Source organism: Pongo abelii, chromosome 10 (assembly GCF_028885655.2).
Source record: "Pongo abelii isolate AG06213 chromosome 10, NHGRI_mPonAbe1-v2.0_pri, whole genome shotgun sequence".
NCBI lineage: Eukaryota > Metazoa > Chordata > Mammalia > Primates > Hominidae > Pongo > Pongo abelii.
In genome coordinates this window covers 45,690,621-45,710,856 of record NC_071995.2, presented here as the reverse complement: position 1 = coordinate 45,710,856, position 20,236 = coordinate 45,690,621, and the positions used below count along the sequence as shown (strand labels likewise).

At 52.1% G+C, this 20,236-nt stretch overlaps 2 protein-coding genes across 4 annotated transcripts in view; both read left to right on the top strand.

Annotated features, from left to right (window-relative positions):
- Window positions 1-1,623, top strand: part of SENP1 (SUMO specific peptidase 1) — a 99,649-nt gene extending 98,026 nt beyond the window's left edge. Inside the window, exons 19-20 of the transcript XR_008511766.2 lie at window positions 1,013-1,158; window positions 1,500-1,623. The gene's annotated coding sequence lies outside the window, so the exon portion shown is untranslated. The remainder of the gene's footprint in view (window positions 1-1,012; window positions 1,159-1,499) is intronic.
- A 1,065-nt stretch (window positions 1,624-2,688) lies between these two features.
- Window positions 2,689-20,236, top strand: part of COL2A1 (collagen type II alpha 1 chain) — a 31,591-nt gene continuing 14,043 nt past the window's right edge. The window contains exons 1-21 of one of the 3 annotated variants that reach the window (XM_054527189.2): window positions 2,689-2,995; window positions 7,115-7,324; window positions 8,807-8,823; window positions 9,037-9,069; window positions 9,174-9,206; window positions 9,314-9,367; window positions 9,531-9,632; window positions 10,613-10,690; window positions 11,319-11,363; window positions 11,475-11,528; window positions 11,930-11,983; window positions 12,762-12,815; window positions 13,192-13,245; window positions 13,377-13,430; window positions 13,737-13,781; window positions 14,308-14,361; window positions 17,430-17,474; window positions 17,954-18,007; window positions 19,526-19,624; window positions 19,922-19,966; window positions 20,059-20,157. In XM_054527189.2, the coding sequence (XP_054383164.1) occupies window positions 2,911-2,995; window positions 7,115-7,324; window positions 8,807-8,823; window positions 9,037-9,069; window positions 9,174-9,206; window positions 9,314-9,367; window positions 9,531-9,632; window positions 10,613-10,690; window positions 11,319-11,363; window positions 11,475-11,528; window positions 11,930-11,983; window positions 12,762-12,815; window positions 13,192-13,245; window positions 13,377-13,430; window positions 13,737-13,781; window positions 14,308-14,361; window positions 17,430-17,474; window positions 17,954-18,007; window positions 19,526-19,624; window positions 19,922-19,966; window positions 20,059-20,157 (1,368 nt within the window). In that variant the 5' untranslated portion in view covers window positions 2,689-2,910. The other 2 variants (XM_009247671.4, XM_054527190.1) reach the window with 2 other exon arrangements.

The following is a 20,236-nucleotide window of genomic DNA, read 5'->3' as shown; positions in this document are numbered from 1 at the left end:
CGTGTTAATACAATATCTAAACTATGAATTAACAGACATGGAGTAAGAAGGACTCTATAGTGCACAAAATGCATAGCTTTATATAACATCACTTCTGGCTATTTAGTGGTTTAGTTCCCCTTCTTTTCAGTTTCTTGGGTATGGTCTGGATAGTGAGATTGTTGGACAAGCAATTTCCAAATCAGTGATTTGCATATGTGTGCCACATATAGGTCTAATTCCAGTTTGAGTCACAAATTAAAGGTTTTTAATTAGTTGTTTGGAGTCACAGATGGGTAAAATATTAATGCTGGTGTTCAGTTGGCTTTAGAATTTTAATAATTTCCATAGTTTATTTTGGCTTTGCCAATTTAAATTTTAAATTTTATTTTTCTTATGTCAATTCCCATCACTGGTGAAAAGAAATTTTCCCACAGGGGGTGGAGAACTTAACTTGTATTCGTAGACGGACCATGATTGCTGGAAGGAATCCAAAGCTCTTATATGTAGACACAGTCTATTGGCAAAGATGAATCACAGAGCTAGAGGATGAAATTAAGAACAAATTTGCAACGAAAGTCTGTACCACTTTGCTGCTCACTAAACTAGATCATTTTGAACTAGGCTTCGATTTTTTCCATATACTTTAGTGTGTTCTCCCAAATTCTTTTTTTTTTCTGTTGAATTTTTATGACAACTTGTATTTGAAGTCAGTTGTATAAATGCCTTTATAGTTGTATCTAAATTATTAGTCTACAGGGGCTTTCCTAACTCCTATGTGTTAGAATTGTGCTAGGCACAGTTCTTGTCCCCAAGCATCTTCCAAGCTCATTGATGAGATAAAGACCAATGGATATAAGGGGAAAAAATTAAAACTACACAAAAACATATGTAGCTTAGGCTATAAATGCCAGGGGGATTCAGAAAGGCAGGGAGACGTTGTGTTCTAGAGGTATCAGAGAAGGCTTCTCAGAGGGGCTTTAACCTAGGAGGTCCTGATAAATGTGTGGAATTTGGTCATTCTGTCTTCCAGGTAGAGAATATAGGACCCTCTGGGCCCCAAAGAGGACATGGGGCACTGCAGGCAAGAGACAAGCTTTCTTCTAGCAGAGATTGGGCCTGAGGAAGAGCCCAGAGCTTAATGCAAGCCCCGGAATGGGAGCATGGAGACTCAGACAAGTAAGGCCCGTGGAAGGTAGGGGAGATACTGGAAACTGGTTGAATTCTTCCCCATCTCCATCCAGACTGGACAAAGCCTGGAAGCATTTCCTTCAACAATGAGTTCTTTCCCTTTCCAACAAGAGCACTTGCAACTCCAGCCTCTACCAGGACAAGTGTCAAAGCATGATAGGCTAGGGATGGGGTCCCAGGACCCCTGATGGAAGCCTAAGGCCCAGAGGTAGCTTCTTTCAAGTGCTCTCAGCTTCTAGGGGGAAAGCTCCAGAGAAACGAAACTGCCCAGGAGGGCAGAAGTTCTGGTTAAGTCAAACCCCAAATTCTGAGTTTCATTTTGCCTATAGTTCTTTGGGGGACCATATCGCTCAAGAGGAAGGTCTGTTTGGGGACGTTTCCTCCCTGGTATGAAAGGAGGCACCGGAGACCAAGAGAAGAGACCAGCTAAGCCCTGGGGAGAAGGCAGTTTGGCTAAGGTGAGAGAGGGCGCTCACCGGGGAAGGTGAGGTGAGGCGGCAAGCGGAGGGCTAGGGGGCCGACTGGGAAATTCTGGCGCTTCTCCCCGGCTCACAGAACTCGCCAGCTGGATCGTCCTCCCCGATCCCTGGCCAGGGCCGCAGCAGTGACCAACCTTCCCTGGCCAAAGCTGCTCTACGCCGGCCGGCAGTGCCCACTCCCCGGGGGACTCCCGGACCCCGGCCAGGAAGAGCAGACACCACGTCTGAGCCTGGAGCTAGACAGTCCCCCCACAGCAGGCAGCTTGCACCGTTTAGTCTCGGTGCCCTCCGTCCTCTGTGGCTCTTTCAGTCCGCTTCCCAGGGCCTGCCCCTGCCCCCCACACCTTCACACAGGTCTCCTTCTGTGCGGTAAGACACCAGCTCTTTTCCTGGCTGTCGGCTCAGGCCAACTTCGGCCTGTGCTCCAGAGGAGGCTTTCAACGCAGAGCTGAATGGGGGAGGGGTGGAGGGCAGTCGCTTTGAACGTCCAGGTGGGAGTCTGGGGACCAGGTACCGCAGGAAAGGGCTAAAAGATAGGTCGGGGCAACCCTTCAGATCTGTCTCACCTAGCCTGTCTCCAATATTTAGGACTCTGAATAACTCTGTGGGCTCCTCCCTGTCCCCACTCCCAAACGCCCGACGCGGTGCCCCCTCTCCCTCCGCTGCTCCTTTCTACCGCTTTCCCTCCTCCCTCCCATGTCTTTTCCGTCCTTGGTCTAGGGCTCTCGGCCTGCGACTCTGCAAACACCCCCCTCCCCTCCAACTCCGGCAGAACTCCGAGGGGAGGGGCCGGAGGCCCCCCTTCCCGCCTGTGGTCAGACGGGGGCAGCGCCGCAGCCCCGGGTTTGGGGGGCAGGGGCCATCTCTGCGCCCCGCCCGATCAGGCCACTCGGCGCACTAGGGGTGGGGGGCGGGAAGCGTGACTCCCAGAGAGGGGGGTCCGGCTTGGGCAGGTGCGGGCACTGGCAGGGCCCAGGCGGGCTCCGGGGCGGGGGGGTTCAGGTTACAGCCCAGCGGGGGGCAGGGGGCGGCCCGCGGTTTGGGCGAGTTCGCCAGCCTCGAAAGGGGCCGGGCGCATATAACGGGCGCCGCGGCGGGGAGAAGACGCAGAGCGCTGCTGGGCTGCCGGGTCTCCCGCTTCCTCCTCCTGCTCCAAGGGCCTCCTGCATGAGGGCGCGGTAGAGACCCGGACCCGCGCCGTGCTCCTGCCGCCTCGCTGCGCTCCGCCCGGGCCCGGCTCAGCCAGGCCCTGTGGTGAGCCATGATTCGCCTCGGGGCTCCCCAGACGCTGGTGCTGCTGACGCTGCTCGTCGCCGCTGTCCTTCGGTGTCAGGGCCAGGATGTCCGTAAGTCGTCCCCCACCCCTGCCTGCCTGCCTGCTTTCCATGCGTCCCTCAGCATCCTTCTCCCCGGCCAGCTCCAGCTCTGGAGCCCGCGGCTCCGGGCTAAAACGGCTCCCGGGGTCTTAGCGCGCCGACTTAGGCACAGGACACGCAGAAGTTCACCAAGCAGAGTTCTGCGAATCAAGGACTCTGTCCCAGGGTCCTCGGTGCCCATCGAGGTTGCAAGTATTTGCAGGTCCCAACGTTGCGCTAGAATACTGAACTTGCAAAGTGTTGGCTCGGAGAAGTTTGCGCACAGATATAAATGGGCTCTTTTCCACCAGCTTTGCTAATTAGGCGCACATGCACACAGCTCGCCTCTTCGAAGCACTTCGAGTTCAGCAAAAACAGATCTCAACTCATCGAACTTAGGAGAAGTAGGAAAGAGAGAGCGCGAGCGAGGGAGCAAGCAAACACCAAAGGGTTGACTTCACAGCCTGTCCAAGGCTTGGTGGCTGGTGGGCTCAAAGCAGAGTTAGACAAAGGGGACTAACACTCTGACACTGGTGGGCTGAAATCCCAGGCCACAAAGAACGGCTTCCGAGAGGCCCTCTGAGACCTCAGCGCCTCTTTAGGGTTCCCTCCCCCTCCCAGCTGGCCCTGGAGCAAGGTGCAGCCCTCGCGCTCATCTCGACTTCCCTCCGTCCGCCTGCGCCTCTCTTCTGATAAAGGGTACATAAAATTCCAGTAGGAGAGGCCATCTGAAAGACGATAACATTCCAACCAGACCGTGCTTTTCAAATGCCCCCGAAAATAGCGCCCCCCTCCCCGCTGTCTTACCCCATTCCCCGCCGCCCCGAGGTACTACAATGAGCTACTTTTCTAAATTCTGGAACTCACCGAGCCAGGCTGCGTGGTGTGTGTGTGTGTGTGTGCGCGCGCGCGTGTGTATATGTGTGTGTCAGGGAAGGGGAGCAGGCTGGTCGATTGCTACGATTGCTACAACTATTTCAACCGGTATAGTTAGAGATAGCTGTTGTAGTCGGGTCGAAATGCTGTTCGGACTGCACCTTTCTACCCCTCCTTTGGTAAGGTCCACTGTCTGGGATTATATTCAGGACAAACGAAGCCTGGAAAGTGTATTAGGTAGACAGGATTTTTTTTTCCACGTGTTTGGGCACGTTTCCGACGGCTGGGATTCCAGCCCTGTCTTTGTATGTTACAGATTGTAAATCAATCGCAGAAGGAAACTCTTTGGCGGGGGGAATAAAAGTTCTCTGCCTTCGAGGCTCTGTGGGCCCTCTCCTGCCACCAGGCTGTCTCCAGGGATAGCGTGGAAGGCGGCGGGCTCAGGCGGGCTTTCCGGTCATTAGCGCAGCGGGGGCAGGGCTGGAGCCTGCGGCGCAGCTGCGAGGAGCCGGGAGCAGCAGACTCTGGCCGGGTCACCCGGTAGTGCGCTAAGCTGGAGGCGTGCTCCTGGACATTTGAGGAATACAGCGTGACTATACGTGGCCTGGACTCAGACTGACTATATTTTTGTACTAAATTTGCAATTTGCAAGCACACGCCCACAAAGCTGTCTTCTTGACTGACGCCTGCCTTAGTGCGCAATGGAATTAGCTGGGTGACTTTAAAATAATTCTCAAATTCTCCATCCGGTATTAGGGTCGCTTGCTTAAGCGGTAGAGCTCTCTCACCGCCGCATCTTTCCTGGGAGGGAGTGATTCCACAGCTTCTCGGGCCCAAACCTTCCAGTCGCTCCTCCTCCCAGAGGGAGTGTGATTCTGCATCCGAGAGGCTGATTTTTGCGCCCTGGAGCATCCCACCTTTTATAACTTCCCCCGCCTGGGGTCAGCGGACCCAAAGGTGTGACGTGGGGAAATGCGCAGTCTGCGTGGACGTCAGGAATGTCAGAAACCTAGAGCTCGGCCACACCCCTCCTCTCCATCTTTCCACGAGTTTGAGAAACTTATTGGCGGCGGCGTCTTTGACCCTCATCTGCATTTCAGAGCCCTCGCCTCCGAAAGTGCCCCTGGCTCAGGGGAGAGATCTCAATCCTCCTTTGTGAGGCTTGTTTGCATTGGGAGATTGGCAGCGATGGCTTCCAGATGGGGCTGAAACGCTGCCCGTATTTATTTAAACTGGTTCCTCGCGGAGACCTGTGAATCGGGCTCTGTGTGCGCTCGAGAAAAGCCCCATTCATGAGAGACGAGGTCCGGTGGGTTCTCTCGTACTCCCCGACCCCCTCTCCCACAATGCCCCCCTGTGCCCGCCCGCCGCCACCTCTCGGCTCCAGCCCTGCGCAGAGCGGCGGTGAAGCAAAACAGTTCCCCGAAAGAGGTAGCTTTTTAATTGGCTTGCCACAAAGAATCACTTATACGGCCCTGCGGTAATGAGGGGAACCGGATCAGGCGCGCCGGGATGCTATCGGCAGCCGTTTTGGAGCAGCAATTATGGTGGTGCTGGGCTCCTCCGTCCACACCTAGGGGATCCGGTTACGGCGCTGGCTCCTTTCTGGGGCAGTCATTTAATCCCACTTTTCACTCTCCCAGTGTCTGTGAGCGAGCCGTGTCCAGAGCCGCAGCCACAGAGTCACTCAGCGGCTCTTACACCCAGCGCAGCCTGGCCCCGCCCCTGCGCCCGCGCTTCCCGGGCGGCCCTTCCCGGGGAAATCTGATCCGCACGGGGAGTGGCCCCTCTCCTAGCATTTCCCCCTCTCCTCCCTGAGTCCTCATGGGTGAGGGTGGGCTCTTCTTTAGTCTGGGCTGGAGCGCATTAACCGATGCCCGCTCTCCCACACCTTCCTCACCGCCTGCTTTCTATTGCTCCAGCTATTTTAACGGCGGGTGTGTCCCAGCAACTTCTGTATTTTCCCTGGAATCTCACCCTCCTGTGATTATCTTGCCCAAAGGCTAGGCGGGTTTCTTCTAGTGGGAAAGTAAAAAGGAACGTTTATCTTTGGATTTTCACTCTCTTTAAAGAGCAGTGGGCAGGCTTGTTTCTTTCTCCGCCCTCTGGGTTTGTGGCTCTTTCCTATTATTCATCCCCTGCTGCTGCTATTGCCTTGGGGATTTTGATGAGAAAAACAGCGCTGGGCGCTCCCTAGCACGTGGTGCGGGCTCTACAGCCCTTGGCTGCTAAGGAGCGCTCTTGTCAGCACAGGTTTCACTTGGAGCATGAATTCCAGACGGCAGGGCGCTGGTGGAGGAGACTAGTCCCTGCTATTCTTCCTCTGCATTCTTGGAGGAGGCCAGGCCTGGACTGGCCAATCTTAGCCTTAGCCAGGTCTTCAAGGACCCCTGCTCCCCAAATTGGGGTGCTGTTTTCAGATGGAGGCAGGGCCTCTCCAGGCAGGGCTACAGGTGGAGGTCAGCACTGGGGACGCTTTGGCCCCACTTGCCTCCTAAGCAGTTTATTAGCCTGCCCAAGCCCCAAGTGTATTGCTTGAATGGGTCTATCCCCCTCCCCAAATTGGTCCTAATTCTAATATGGTTCAAAGAATGAGACAAGATCCTAATTCTAATAGCTCATCTTTTCACCCCCTTCTCTTATATATCTATTTTTGGAGACTCGATGCTTATAGATTCCAATTTTTGTAGGTAGAATTTTCTACATTCCCTCTGAATGTTAGTTGTCAGTTGTATTTAGCCAGTCCCATAATTCCCAGAGGAAGGCAGAAGAAAGAAGACTTCTCTGCTCCTGGGCTGGTGGAGGGGAGGTCTCGCCATTTTTCTGTCTCCTTTCTTTTTATAGTCCCAGAATTCCTATTCAGAATATCTCGTCTCCTCCCTTCCGCTCACCCTCCAATTCCCCCCACCCACTCCATCACCTGGTCTGCCCCCATTAGGTGGGTAAAGAGAATATAGTATAGTAACCCCCCACCTTCATTGCTGGGTCAAGATTTTCACTGGTGAATAGACAACATGGTGCAAGGTGCATAATAAATATTTGTTGAATACATGGAAAAATCAATGATGTTTTAGGAAAATAATTTTTAAGTTCTATATGTCCAGGTGGCCCCAGCCTACATTCTTCAGCATTTGAATTCTGTCAAGTTGACTGCAACCTCTCTCTTTTTCTCTCTGGCTCCCCACCCCCTCCTTCCCTTGGCTCTCTGCTTCTCCCTCCCCACCCTTGGTGCAGAGGAGGCTGGCAGCTGTATGCAGGATGGGCAGAGGTATAATGATAAGGATGTGTGGAAGCCGGAGCCCTGCCGGATCTGTGTCTGTGACACTGGGACTGTCCTCTGCGACGACATAATCTGTGAAGACGTGAAAGACTGCCTCAGCCCTGAGATCCCCTTCGGAGAGTGCTGCCCCATCTGCCCAACTGACCTCGCCACTGCCAGTGGTTGTAATTTATTTATTTCCTGTTCAACATAAATAAATTACTTGCAAGCACCGCAAACATGCTCCCATAGATGCTGGTCGTCTCTGCAAAGCAGAGGGACTAGTTATCCATGGGACCCGGTAGCTGGGGTAGAAAGGAAAGGCCACTTCTCACTTGTAGGTTGAAACTGAGTGAAAGAGCCTGAGACACTAGAGGGGTCCTTCTTTGCCCAGCATCTCCAAAAACATTTGCTTCCAAGACACATGAAGGACAGATGTGATTCTAAAAAAAAAAAAAAAAAAAAATCCTCTGAAATCATCTCTGCAAATTACTAGAGCCACTATGGAGATCAAATGCTCTGTCTGGCCAATCCACAAATTAATTCCTCCTCTGCCACCGACGCCTTTTCTTCTCCTTAGAAGACTTCTATGTATGTGGTCTTCAATGTGGAGAAAGCTCTGCCAGCTAGTGGGGAGACTGCAGGGGCAGAGGCTCCCTCTTTGAGTTATGGAACATTGGTGGTAGTTTCCTCTCTGCCATTACCTCCCTTGGAGTTGACCATTAATTCAGAAGCAAAATAATAGGAGAGGGAAGGGCTAGGTTTTTGGAGTTCTAGTGGGGACGGGTGGAGACAGAGCCCCATATGTCTGCACTGTGGTGGGTGATTATAAACTCCCAGTTAGATCCAGTGCTGGTGGATGATATATGTGCAGGTGACCCCTTCCTAGCATTCATACAGATGTCCTATCTCCCTGCAGAGTGAGTGGGGACACTTGTCTAGGTTTTTTGGGTAGTTCTTGCTGTCCCCTTCCTGCTGAAGTAGAGAAGGCTGTGGCAAGGGAAGTGAGAAGTTGCCTTTCCTTAACACTTCACCAACACTGGCTCCTTAATGTGCAGATTCCCAGATCCTTTCTGAGGGGACCATGTGAGCGAAGTGTTGATTGCCTTTACTATTTTGCTGCTGCCATGAGGGAGGGGTTATTGACTGGGGATGGCACAGGCTATGATGCTCCGATGCTCTTCATAACTCATATGCCTTGCTGTTTTTGTGTTTTTATTTGTGCTTGCTTCAAGGAAACCCAGCTCTAATGTAAGACCTTTCTAAGTACCTAACTCTTCCTCTGGGAGGGCTTGGGGTTCGGGAAGGGCTTCCTACCCTGTGGGGGGAAGAGAGACTGAGTCTGTGCTTTCCTTCTTGTGGCTGATTAGATCTTGAGCTCTTCATTGCCTTTTTGTGCTGCCCTTGCTCCTTTCTTTTGCATGCTGCCTGCTTTTTGAATAACAAAGTCTGGGCCACCTCCATTCTTCATGGGACCTCAGCAACCCCAGGGCCACAGTGGCCCTAACACCCCAACAGAGGGGTTCAGTGGAGTCACAGGAAGCTGCTGCGTTCCTTGGTTGTGCCCTTTTACTTGTTTGATCTAATGAGTGTTTGAGTGACAAGAACTGGTATTTTTCCATCTCAAGATTCTTACCTTCTTCTTCTCTATTTTTTTTCCCTTGCAGGGCAACCAGGACCAAAGGTAAGGGCTTTCTTCTTTTTCTTTTTTCATATTTTTTTGCCTTTATATTTCCTGCTTCAAAAGCAATGCTATGTTAATCCAGTCTGTGATTTTTTAGACATCAGAAGATATCTGTTTCAGAGGGCAGCTCAACACAGGGGCTGCTGGCAGGGTTTTAGACTAGGGGCTTAGTGGGCTTACTCACCTTAATCCTGTGAATGTTTCATGTTTCAGGGACAGAAAGGAGAACCTGGAGACATCAAGGATGTAAGTGCAAATTATTCTCACCCGGTATTGCAGCTGCTGCTCTAAATGGGTCATTTCCTTGTGCTCTCCTCTAACTTACCATCCTGTGGGGCTCTCTCTCACAGATTGTAGGACCCAAAGGACCTCCTGGGCCTCAGGTAAAAGAGGGAGAAATCCCTTTCTCCGTCCCTTCCTCGCTGCATGCAAGTTACTGATCTGCAGGCTCTTCGCCTTGCTGTCATCTTACCATGTTCTTCACCTTCAGGGACCTGCAGGGGAACAAGGCCCCAGAGGGGATCGCGGTGACAAAGGTGAAAAAGTGAGTAAAAAGCAATGCTGCTTGACCCTGGTGGACTTCCCAGGTCCCCCAAGGCCCCACCATGTGTTTAAGAGACTGGTCACCTCTTAAACAGCAGCCCAGGGACAGATGGCTCTTGGAGAAACACTGCTTCCCATTGATACCTTTTTCTCTTTATGCCAAGGGTGCCCCTGGACCTCGTGGCAGAGATGGAGAACCTGGGACCCCTGGAAATCCTGGCCCCCCTGGTCCTCCCGGCCCCCCTGGTCCCCCTGGTCTTGGTGGAGTAAGTATCCTTACTTCCCATTCCTTCAGGCTGTCCCTCCAGAAATGTGGCTTTTAAATTGCTACTTGCACTTACTTGGCTGGCTCCCAGGGCTGCCAGCAGTGTGTACATAACCTGTCCATGGGCTTTGCCTTCAGGCCTGTAATTTAGTAGAGTCACATATTAGGCTTGAGACTGTGGTGCTAAGGGCTGGCTTTTTTCACTAACTGGGATTCTATAAAGAAAGTCTTCAGTTACCTGGCTTCCTGGCATCTGTACCTTGTGGTTGATGCTGGGGGGTGGATGTAAGGGTTAGGAGGAAGGATGACTGGGCACTTGTATTTCCCTGGAAGAAGAGTGACCACTGTCCTTGGAAGACATTTATCCTTGGTTCTTGCCAAGTACATTCCAAGCAACTATTCACTCTCATGAAAGAGCTCCACTGAGTGAAGGTGTGTGGCTAAAGTCAATTTTGGAATCAAACCAATCAACAAATTATATGATTGCCTAGTTTTTGCAGGTTTGCTATTTTGACGTTTGCTGTATTTTAAATTCTTAAACTCAAATGGGCTCACAGATGCCTACTACATCTCTTGCTGAAATATTCCAAGACTGTTGATTTTAGTCTTTTGCTGGGCATTAAAGTCTTAAAGAATAAAGAACACCCTTAGAAGGTTTGGTTATGTTTCTCCATATATGTTAAATAATATCTGTCATATTTTAGAGCATAAAAATAATTTTATAAAATGAAATGCAAGGAACTGATACTTCTCCAAATAACACTTTCCCTTCCAGTGAAATAATTTTGCCACTGTCATCTAATGATCCATTCCCAAAATTACTTTCCAGGCATCAGTGGTAATTCTGATCAATGATAGGTTAGTCTCCAACAATCAGAGTTTATCTCAGTAGAGTTCTTTGTATCCAGATAGAGCTTACCTAGCCAAGTAGGGAAGACCTAGTGCCTTTCAACCTCCTAATGTTGTTGGGTTACTCTGCAGAACTTTGCTGCCCAGATGGCTGGAGGGTTTGATGAAAAGGCTGGTGGCGCCCAGATGGGAGTAATGCAAGGACCAATGGTAAGAAAATACACTAGTTCTTTGCAGCCAAAATGGCAGGAGGTGGCCCTTAGCAGAGCCAGAGAGTCTGACAACCTCTGCTTTACAGATAATTGCTTAGAGCGGCTCTCCTCCGTAGTTATGTAATCTCCCATTCAGCTAGCCCAAAGCATTTGGTTTTTAATGGCAATGGATGCCACTTTTAATGATGCGCTGGAGTGACTAAGAAGAATGAAGATGGGGAGATGCATATAGGCTGATCTGTTAGAAGGCCAGTTGCTATTGCTCTTGGAATGAGAACTGAAGAATGCAGACAGCAGCTACTGTTCTCCAGCATCCACAGACTTCCAGCAGGAAATCTCAGCCCGCAGCTCTGACTTGGCACATGCTAAATGAAACTCAGCCTTTAGTAAACATGGCTGCTGTCCAGGAGAAAGCAAGGCCAGCTTTTCTGTCCAAATGGTGCCTATAAATAAAAATAGAGTGTTGCGTGGGGAGTGGGAAATGAGAGGGAGCAGCCGCTCTAGGCCCCTTGCCCACAGAGTAACTTCTTGTCCTTTGCCCGGGCTGTTGGCTGGGAGAAGATGGCACACTGGAGGCCACTGAGGAAGCATGTGCAGTAAACCCCTCATTTTCTGTTCCGATGCAGGGCCCCATGGGACCTCGAGGACCTCCAGGCCCTGCAGGTGCTCCTGTAAGTATCTGCAAGTCTTTTCACCTCCATGGTGTTGCAGATGATTCCCAAGCACTATGATGTTTTAGCAGTTTATAGGGATTGACCTGGTATCCTCATTTTACTTTTTAGGGGCCTCAAGGATTTCAAGGCAATCCTGGTGAACCTGGTGAACCTGGTGTCTCTGTGAGTACCGGCATGGCCCTGTCCCTTCTCTGGGGGAGCCTCTAATGATAGACCACTGGGACCGCAGCTGCTGTCCCTCCCAGGCTCTGCCCAGCTCTTTCCCACAGTCGGTGGCCCCAAGGAAATTCAGATGTCACTTCCTAGCTGTGGAGTAACTCTGACAGACAGCCCAACGTGGCAAGGACCACCAGGGACTCTGTCCTAACAGCCCCCTTTCTGGGTCACCCCAGCCTGTGCTGTCTGCTGCCTCCCACTATGTTCTCTGCACCTTTGCTCTGACCTTCCCATCTTTCTTCTTCATAGAAGAACTGGCTTCCAAAACTACAATGTCAAAGTTTTGTCCATTGCTTAGGTGTCTTCCCACTCTAACCATCTCTTAAACTATCTTCCTTTGTTTGTAGGGTCCCATGGGTCCCCGTGGTCCTCCTGGTCCCCCTGGAAAGCCTGGTGATGATGTGAGTATACACGAGTAGACAAACGAGGAGCTGCCTCCTTTGAAAGGGCCTGGAGAGGGTGTGTGCTGGGGGAGTGACAGGCAGGCACCCAGGGTGGAGGTGTCTTGAGGAGCAAGACCGGGCAGTCCCAAACCCTGATGCCATCTCCTATCTATATGGCCACTGTGACTGTGCTGGCAAGTTCCCTGGGGACTGCTTTGGATCCAAGGGGAAGAGAAATAATTAAAACATCATTAGCCCCAGGAAGGGAAATTGAGAAATGAGAGAAGGGAGAGAAAAAAATACAAGGCAGAAAGATGTAGAGAAGGAAAAACAAAGAAAGAAGCATTCAACAACCCAGCATTATCTTAATTGTAAATGAGTTAGAAAAAGCACAGCCTGAGTCAGGATGTCTACAAAGGATGCAAACGAAATGAAGAGAAAAGAGTTGGCACTCTTGGGCTATTTTTATGAATAGCATTAGACAGTAAAAGTCTCTTGAGGTTGGGGAGAGCATGTCCAGTCAGCAGAACCTAGGAGAGGAGAGAAAAAGCCTCTCAGGGGAAGTTGGAGGCTGGTGAGGACAGAGGAGCTTGACCATGGGCTATGCATGTGTCCAAAAGAATAAATCGTGACCCATGAAAGGCATCCAGGCACGTGGAGTCTGAAGGAGGTGAGGGAGATGAGTGAGCCGGTAGGCAAAGGCATGGAGGGCTGGAAGAAGGGAAGCCCTCTGGGGTGCCCCCACTATGCTACTGCGTCTCTGAGGAAGCTGGGATATCTCTGTCTCTCCCTTCAGGGTGAAGCTGGAAAACCTGGAAAAGCTGGTGAAAGGGGTCCGCCTGGTCCTCAGGTAAACGCCACCTTTCCCAGCCTCAAGCATCTTTCCCAGCGTCTCCCTCCCTGTGGCCTTAAACACAGTGCATCCAGTTCAATGAGGTCACTTCTGAGAAGTAACACCAGTAGCCCCTATATTTATCACGACCATGTTTGTAATTTCCACTCAGGCTCTCATGAGGGAGGCTGGGCAGTTGTTATTTATACCACTTTGCAAAAAATGGGGGGTACGGGGAGGGGTGGTCTGGGTTTTACAGAAAGAGCTGTCCAAGTGTGGGGATTCGAGACAATGCCCTGGTGGCCCAAGGGAGCTGGAGGCCCTCCTGCAGCCCAGGGCAGCTTTCCCCTGTTATTTTACTCTGTGCTCTGAACACCTCCACTTTGGATTGCAGGGTGCTCGTGGTTTCCCAGGAACCCCAGGCCTTCCTGGTGTCAAAGGTCACAGAGTAAGTATCATGGGTGAGAAGGTTGGAAGGAAGAGATGCCTGGTGGGAGAGAAAAGCACTTTGGGGTGCGTGCATTTCTTCCAACTTGGGTTTCCCAGAAGTCTGATTGAACATTTTCTCTTGTTCCTTAGGGTTATCCAGGCCTGGATGGTGCTAAGGGAGAGGCGGGTGCTCCTGGTGTGAAGGTGAGAGGCCAGAAAGTGCAATGGGATGGGGAGGAGGGAAACAATGAGGAGCCCCTCTTCCTAGCCAGGGAGACACTGTGGAGCTCAGTGGAACTAGCTCCTCAGAGCAGCCTTGGCTGGGAACACCAGCCCTACATCCTGATGGGCCAACAGCAGGCCTGGAGAGCTCAGGGCATTGTCCCTCACAGGACTGAAGTTTGTGTTAGTGCGAGCTGAGATGACCAGGGCTTTTGGCATCTTCCCTAGGAGTTTTCTGGGGGCCAAGTATGGGGTCCCAGACACTGACCTTGTGCATCATTTTTCCAGGGTGAGAGTGGTTCCCCGGGTGAGAACGGATCTCCGGGCCCAATGGTAAGTATGGACACCCGCCAGGAAGGTTTATCAGAGACTCTTCAGACTATCAGATGGCTGCAAAGAGCTCCCTTTGTGCAAAGTTCATATTCACTGTTGTAGATTTCATCTGATTGTGAGCAAAAAGCAAAATGTATTAGACAGATGATTTGTTCAAGATTTCACCAACATTTCCTTAAGATAGCCATGTTATCACACTAAAGATGCTCCCATTTTAAAAAATTCTGTTGAGTCTCAACATCTTGTCAAGCTCATCTACTGCAAGGAGCAAGGTGTGCTTGTAACAGAGGTTCCCAATAGGTAGCAACAGGAACATTCATGTGTTCTGCCTGTGGAGAAAACTGTTGGGTGTGATCTGAGGCATCCTGGCTAGTCAAGGAGCCAGCACCATCAGGAGGTCCTTGTTTTCCTGGGTGTGGGCATCCTCCCTCTCCTCTGGTATCTGCAAAGGGCCCACAGGTAGAAATGGTCACTCTGAGCACCGTAAAGCCAACTCATGCTTAGGCTGTCCTGGTGTGTGTTCCAGGGTCCTCGTGGCCTGCCTGGTGAAAGAGGACGGACTGGCCCTGCTGGCGCTGCGGTGAGTAATTGACAAAGCCAAACACCACCATTTGCCGAGCACTTTAGAGTTTACAGGTTTGTTTCTCTTGACCCTGGAAACAACCCTGTGAGGCATAGGGAGTATTGTTATCCCTTAAGAATTCACCCCCAGTGTGCCCATCAAAAATTCCCAGGCTGAGTCTGCACAGTTGAAGGAGGAAGGATGGGAATGGGAGGGTCGATGGGTGAAAGCATGATTCTCTTAACCAGTCCAGATTATCAGGTAATCCCTTCAACAGCCACCACCCGCTGCCTGGGCAATCCAGTTGGAGTTTACAGACAGACTTAGTTGGCTATAGTACCACCGTGCTACTCTCTGTTCTTCCTGGTTGCTCAAATGCCCTAGAAAAGTGGAACAGGTGAACATCGACTCACAGGGCTCTATGCTGGCTGCTGCTGTGAGGGATGTTATGGTATAGTACCAGGGGCCACCATTCCATAGGCACTTCCTGTGTTTAATACCCTATATGCTTTACTTCATCTCATCTTCCTCCATATCCTGAGAGGTGGTTCTATTCTTCTCCCCATTTTACGGATGAAGAAACCGAGACACAGAAAGGTGAAATAGCTTAAGATAAATGGTGCCTTGCAGCCTCAGACTCTGGTGGCCTCTAGTTAATGTGGGAAATTAAGAGTGAGGGGATTGGCAGCTGATGGAGGGTGCAGGGTGCCAGACAGAGGCGTTTAGCTCTGATCCCTTAGCAATAGAGAGTCCTTGTAGGCGCTTGGTCAGGCGAGTGATGCGATGAAAGCCGTGTTTAAGAAAGATTATGCTTTCTGCTGATTTCATACCCCCACCACCCAAGCTCTGAGGCCCCTCCTCACAGGTCCTTGCAGGGCTGGCCAAAATAAAGCAGCTTCACTCCGTTGTGCTGCTTTCCAGCTAATGTGTCTGTTTGGCAGAAGTTTCCCTCAATGGCAGATCAGTGAAATAAGCAGAAGCCTCGACCCCCCTTTGTCAGCCAGAGCTGCTGAAGTGCCTTGCCCCAGGGTCACTTTGTGTGAGGGGATTAGAGAGCACTGGGGCTGCCAAGAAACACTGCGGTTTCTACAGATTAGCAGGACGCTGGCTTGTGGCCTTTTAGCGAGGCTCAGAGCTGCGGTGGCCCTAGTCTGTATGGGCTAAAGACAAGCTCCATCTCCTGTCCTTGTTCCCTCCTTCCTGGGCACAGCCGCCCTGCTTCTTGGTTCTCTTTGTTGGTTCCTGTCCCCACGGTAGTTAGGCTGGCAGCGTGTGTAGGATTTGGCTTAGAAGATTGACAACGTTGCCTTTGAGCCCTTCTTTGCTCCTCCTCCCTCTCCCCTCCCATCAGACTCCTCTCTGGAGTCTGCTCTGCGAGGCCTCTGCTCTGTGGTCTCCCAGCAGCCCTCTCAGCCTTGACTTCCAGAAGGGGGCTGTGCAGTGTCCGGGGTGTGCAGGCCCCAGACACGGGGTAGGCTCATGTAGATCCAAGTGCTGATCTAGTGTCAAGGCTGGCCTGGAGACTGGGCTGGGTTGGCATCTGCCTGCTGTGGTCATGTGCCCTCCCTTGGGCCTGACTGTGTCCTCTCTCCAGACTTGCTGCAGGGAGAGGTGGCAGATGCCAGCCTAGTTCTGGCCTCTCAGAGCAGCATGGCAGCTCCCTTTCACTCAGGCCCAGCCTGGGCCTCCCTGGTGGCTGACCCCTGGGGAGAGGGTGCTCCAGAGCTTCCCAAGGAACAGCTTCCCGAAGCAGCCCAGAGGGGCTGTGGCCAATCCTGAAGCTTTATGTTCCTGCTGACATTTTTTCTAAGTCTTCTCTTGCTTTCCTCTTAAATGCCAATCTGGAGAGTCTCCATTAGGAGAAATGGACCCCAGCCAGGAAGAAGAGTTGAGTTGTATTTAAAACATGAGCTCCCCCTAAAGCATCCTTCTCTAGCTTCTAAGGAGAGGCAGAGACTGGCAGGCAGGACTCAGCAGGAAAAGGTACCCCCCTGACCTGCTCAGTCAGGCCCTAGGCCCAACTCCACCCAGCCTGTGGCCCTCAGAGCTTGGGTAAAGAGTTCCCTGGGCCCTAAGGAACCCTGAGAGAGCATTTGCGGGGTGCCACCACAAACTTGGCAGAAAAAACCCTCCCCCTCCAAGTCCAGTCCTAGAGAAGGAGCTGGCAACCTTGCCTTGCTTTGTAAGCCAAAGCCTCTTAGGGCTTGAGCTCAGATGTAGTGTTTGAGCTGTGGCTGGTGCCCTGCCCCATCAGGGAGCCAGTGGTAGACATCCTGTGGGCATCTTTGTTTTCCATAAGAGCAGACTGTCTGGGGATGGGCCAGAGGAAGAGGCAACCTGGAATCAACCAAGAGGAGGCCTTAACCAAGCCTTAACCAGAGAGGTTAACCAAGCTTTGAAAGAGCTTCCCCCTGAGCAGGCAGGAAGCACTGAGTCCATGTGGTTGCCTCGCTGTTTCATTTCCTTACACTCAATTCTCTCAGTCTTTAAATGATCACTTGGCCTTGAAGTTACGGATATTTGGGGTCTGAACTGAAGTTGAAGAAAAGAGGAAATGATTTAAGCTTTGTTTAAGATTAGGGGCCAGGTGCGGTGGCTCATGCCTGTAATCCCAGCACCTTGGGAGCCTGAGGAGGGTGGATCACCTGAGATCAGGAGTTCCAGACCAGCCTGGCCAACACAGCAAAACCCAGTCTCTACTAAAAATAACAATTAAAAAATTAGCCAGGTGTGGTGACACATGCCTGTAATCCCAGTTACTCAGGAGGCTGAGGCAGAAGAATCGCTTGAACTTGAGAAGTGGAGGTTGTAGTGAGCCAAGACCACACCACTGCACTCCAGCCTGGCGACAGAGCCAGACTCCGTCTCAAAAACAACAAAAAAAAGATTAGAAGAAGCCCACTACTGCCCTCTGGCCACCCACTCACACAGACACCACAGCTGCAGCCCACACCTCGCCATCCTTGTGCTCTGCCCTGGGACACCCCAGACACAGTGTCTCCTTTGTTTTCTGTAAGGGTGGGCCGGGAGCAGGGACAGACAGGGCCTGTGGGCACCTCTCATGGTCACTTCCTTCTTGCTTACAGGGTGCCCGAGGCAACGATGGTCAGCCAGGCCCCGCAGGGCCTCCGGTAAGTTCATTTCATCCTCAGCAGGTCATTGTTGCTGTGCTTTAAGTCCCGTTAAGCAGCCCAAGGTAGTCTGCAGGGTGTATTGGGTGCAACCACAGCAGCACTCCGATGTCTACTGGAAAGGGGGAGGAAAGAGAAGAAGTTTGTAAATATCAATTGAGTATGTCGATAACAAGCTTTGAAGCATGGGCTCATTTTCCTCAGCCATCCTTTCAGCAGTCTTTTTAGAGGAGGGAGGTCAAAGGAGTTTCTGCTTCTCACCACAGATGTAGTCAGAAACTTGCTTTGCCTTCTGAAGCCAGGCAAAGTTTCCTGGGGACGCTGGCAACGGGGACAATTTTCATCCAAGGCCTTTTAGCCACAATGGATATGGAGTGAAATCAGTACAGAGGAGGGAAGGAGTGTGAGGTGTGGGGGTGGCTCGCTTTGGAGGCCAGAACTGGCATTCACCTCTCTTCTCATCCGCCTACTCTCTCCAGGGTCCCGTCGGTCCTGCTGGTGGTCCTGGCTTCCCTGGTGCTCCTGGAGCCAAGGTACGTGCCCTGTTGTCCAGTCAGGAATTTCTGGGTGCCGAGAAGCTGTCCTTTCCCCGTAACCCTTGCTCATTGCTCCCTCAACAACCACCTGCTCCCTTCTGAGAAGTAGCTCCCACCACCCCACCCACTGGCCCCTCCACCCAGGCAGGGCAAAAAGCCAGACACTCACAGCCTCACCTGGAGGGAAAGTAAGACAAGATAAAATGTGGGAGATCCAGTTACAACTTTGGAGTGGAGAAAGGTGGACAGAGAAGAAGACGGGGATACACCAGAGGCCTGGCAGGGGCAGAAGGCCAGGAGTGGCAGCACAGGGAAGAAAACCTAGGGGAGACTCAACAGCTGAGAAAGCTCGGGGCCCTGACGGGCACTGGAGGGAACTGGGCAGGGAAGAGGGCACAGGCAGGGAGCCCCCACTCCCCTCTGGGTTTCTGCTTCATTTGGGGTGCCTGGCTCTTCCAAGCCATGTTAATGGAGTTCTCTGGAGGATTACTAGAGGCCAGTGGGAGGCCAGCCAGTTCAGGGACAGGCCTCGCAGCCCAGGAGGGATTCCAGTGTGAACGTCCCTGGGAATGAATAAGGAGCCTCCATGTGTCACTGGCATCAGGTTGCTTTTTCCCTCCTGGGGGTTTCCATGGCAACCAGACAGTGTCTGAGGTCCCGGAGGAGCCGGGTGAAGGAGACCCATTGTGAAGAGGGACAGCAGAAGGTGAGGGGGGCTGACCTTTGGAAAATAATAATTACCACAGTGAAGCAGGAATGTTCTGAGAAGAAACCTGAGGAGGCTCTGCCCTCTCTCCAGGTCAGCAGCCCTCCCCAGGGACTCTGCCATCTAGAGTGGGTTGTAATTTTCAGGAAAAAATGAAAGTAAAAGCACAAGCCATTTTGTGGGGAGGGGGCTTGCCAGAGGCCCCCGCTAACGGGAATTGGGCTATATTGAGAGCAGGGAGGGGCAGAGTCCCCATATGCTTTTGCCTTGGCTTTCTGGCTTACTGAGAACAGACTGGGGCCAGAGCCAGGGTGTCACTGTTCACCCGTCAGCCAGATGGGAGTGAGGTGGTGCTCTGAGCCGGGATGTTCAGAAACTTAGAAGGGACCTCAGTTCCTCAATAAAATAGAAAAACAGGAGGTGGGGGAGAGAGCGGTGTCCGTCCATCATCCCACGGTGCCAGGATGGCAGGGTCCCCAGCCCACGGTTTTCTGATGGTGTCCATGGAACAGCAGGTTGCCCATTGCTGTAGTATGTAGCTGTGCCGTGGCGTGTGGAGGCTCACTGTGTAGAGACGAGGTAAGCAGTAGAGGAGGCAGGCATGGGAAATCATCAAGTCATCAGCTCGGTCAGGCAGGGACAAAAACGGCAGCGTGACCTGTGTGTGAACGCGCATGTTCATGTGCAGGGTTGGGTGCATGTGCATAATTCAGTGCTGTGCTTGCAGCTGGCCCTGAGCTATTGCCTACCCGCTAGAGGTCTGTGTCCCATCTCTTCTTCTTCATTTCATCCTCCCTGTCTTTTCCCAGGGTGAAGCCGGCCCCACTGGTGCCCGTGGTCCTGAAGGTGCTCAAGGTCCTCGCGGTGAACCTGGTACTCCTGGGTCCCCTGGGCCTGCTGGTGCCTCTGTAAGTGCAACTTCTCTTTGGCTTGGGGGGGTCTGGGGTCTGTGGCCTTGGAACTCTTGACTCTGTACTTTGCTCTGACAGTTGTGGGCTCCAATCACCAAACCTTCATTCTGGCCCAATGCCTGTCCCCATCTCTAGATGTGTTCCCTTCTATCCCATCTTCCTCTTGAAACACATAGTGGGAATGTCCCTGAAATGGACAGCACCTATGCCAGGTCCCTGGATCTGGACCCTGGAGGGCTGGAGGTGGTTGGGGTTCATTCTTTGCTGCTTATTTGACAATGTCTCCTTTTTCAGGGTAACCCTGGAACAGATGGAATTCCTGGAGCCAAAGGATCTGCTGTGAGTGTTGCTCCTGGACTTTGCTACCCCAAGAGAGCCCAGTCCTGCCTCTCCCCTCTCCTGACACCCCTCCCTTCTTCTCATGCCCACAGGGTGCTCCTGGCATTGCTGGTGCTCCTGGCTTCCCTGGGCCACGGGGCCCTCCTGGTCCTCAAGGTGCAACTGGTCCTCTGGGCCCGAAAGGTCAGACGGTAAGAGCCCAAAGTGACCCCCAAGTTCCACTGACATCTCTGGAGTCAAACCCCATCACCCCTCTTTCCCATGCTCTCC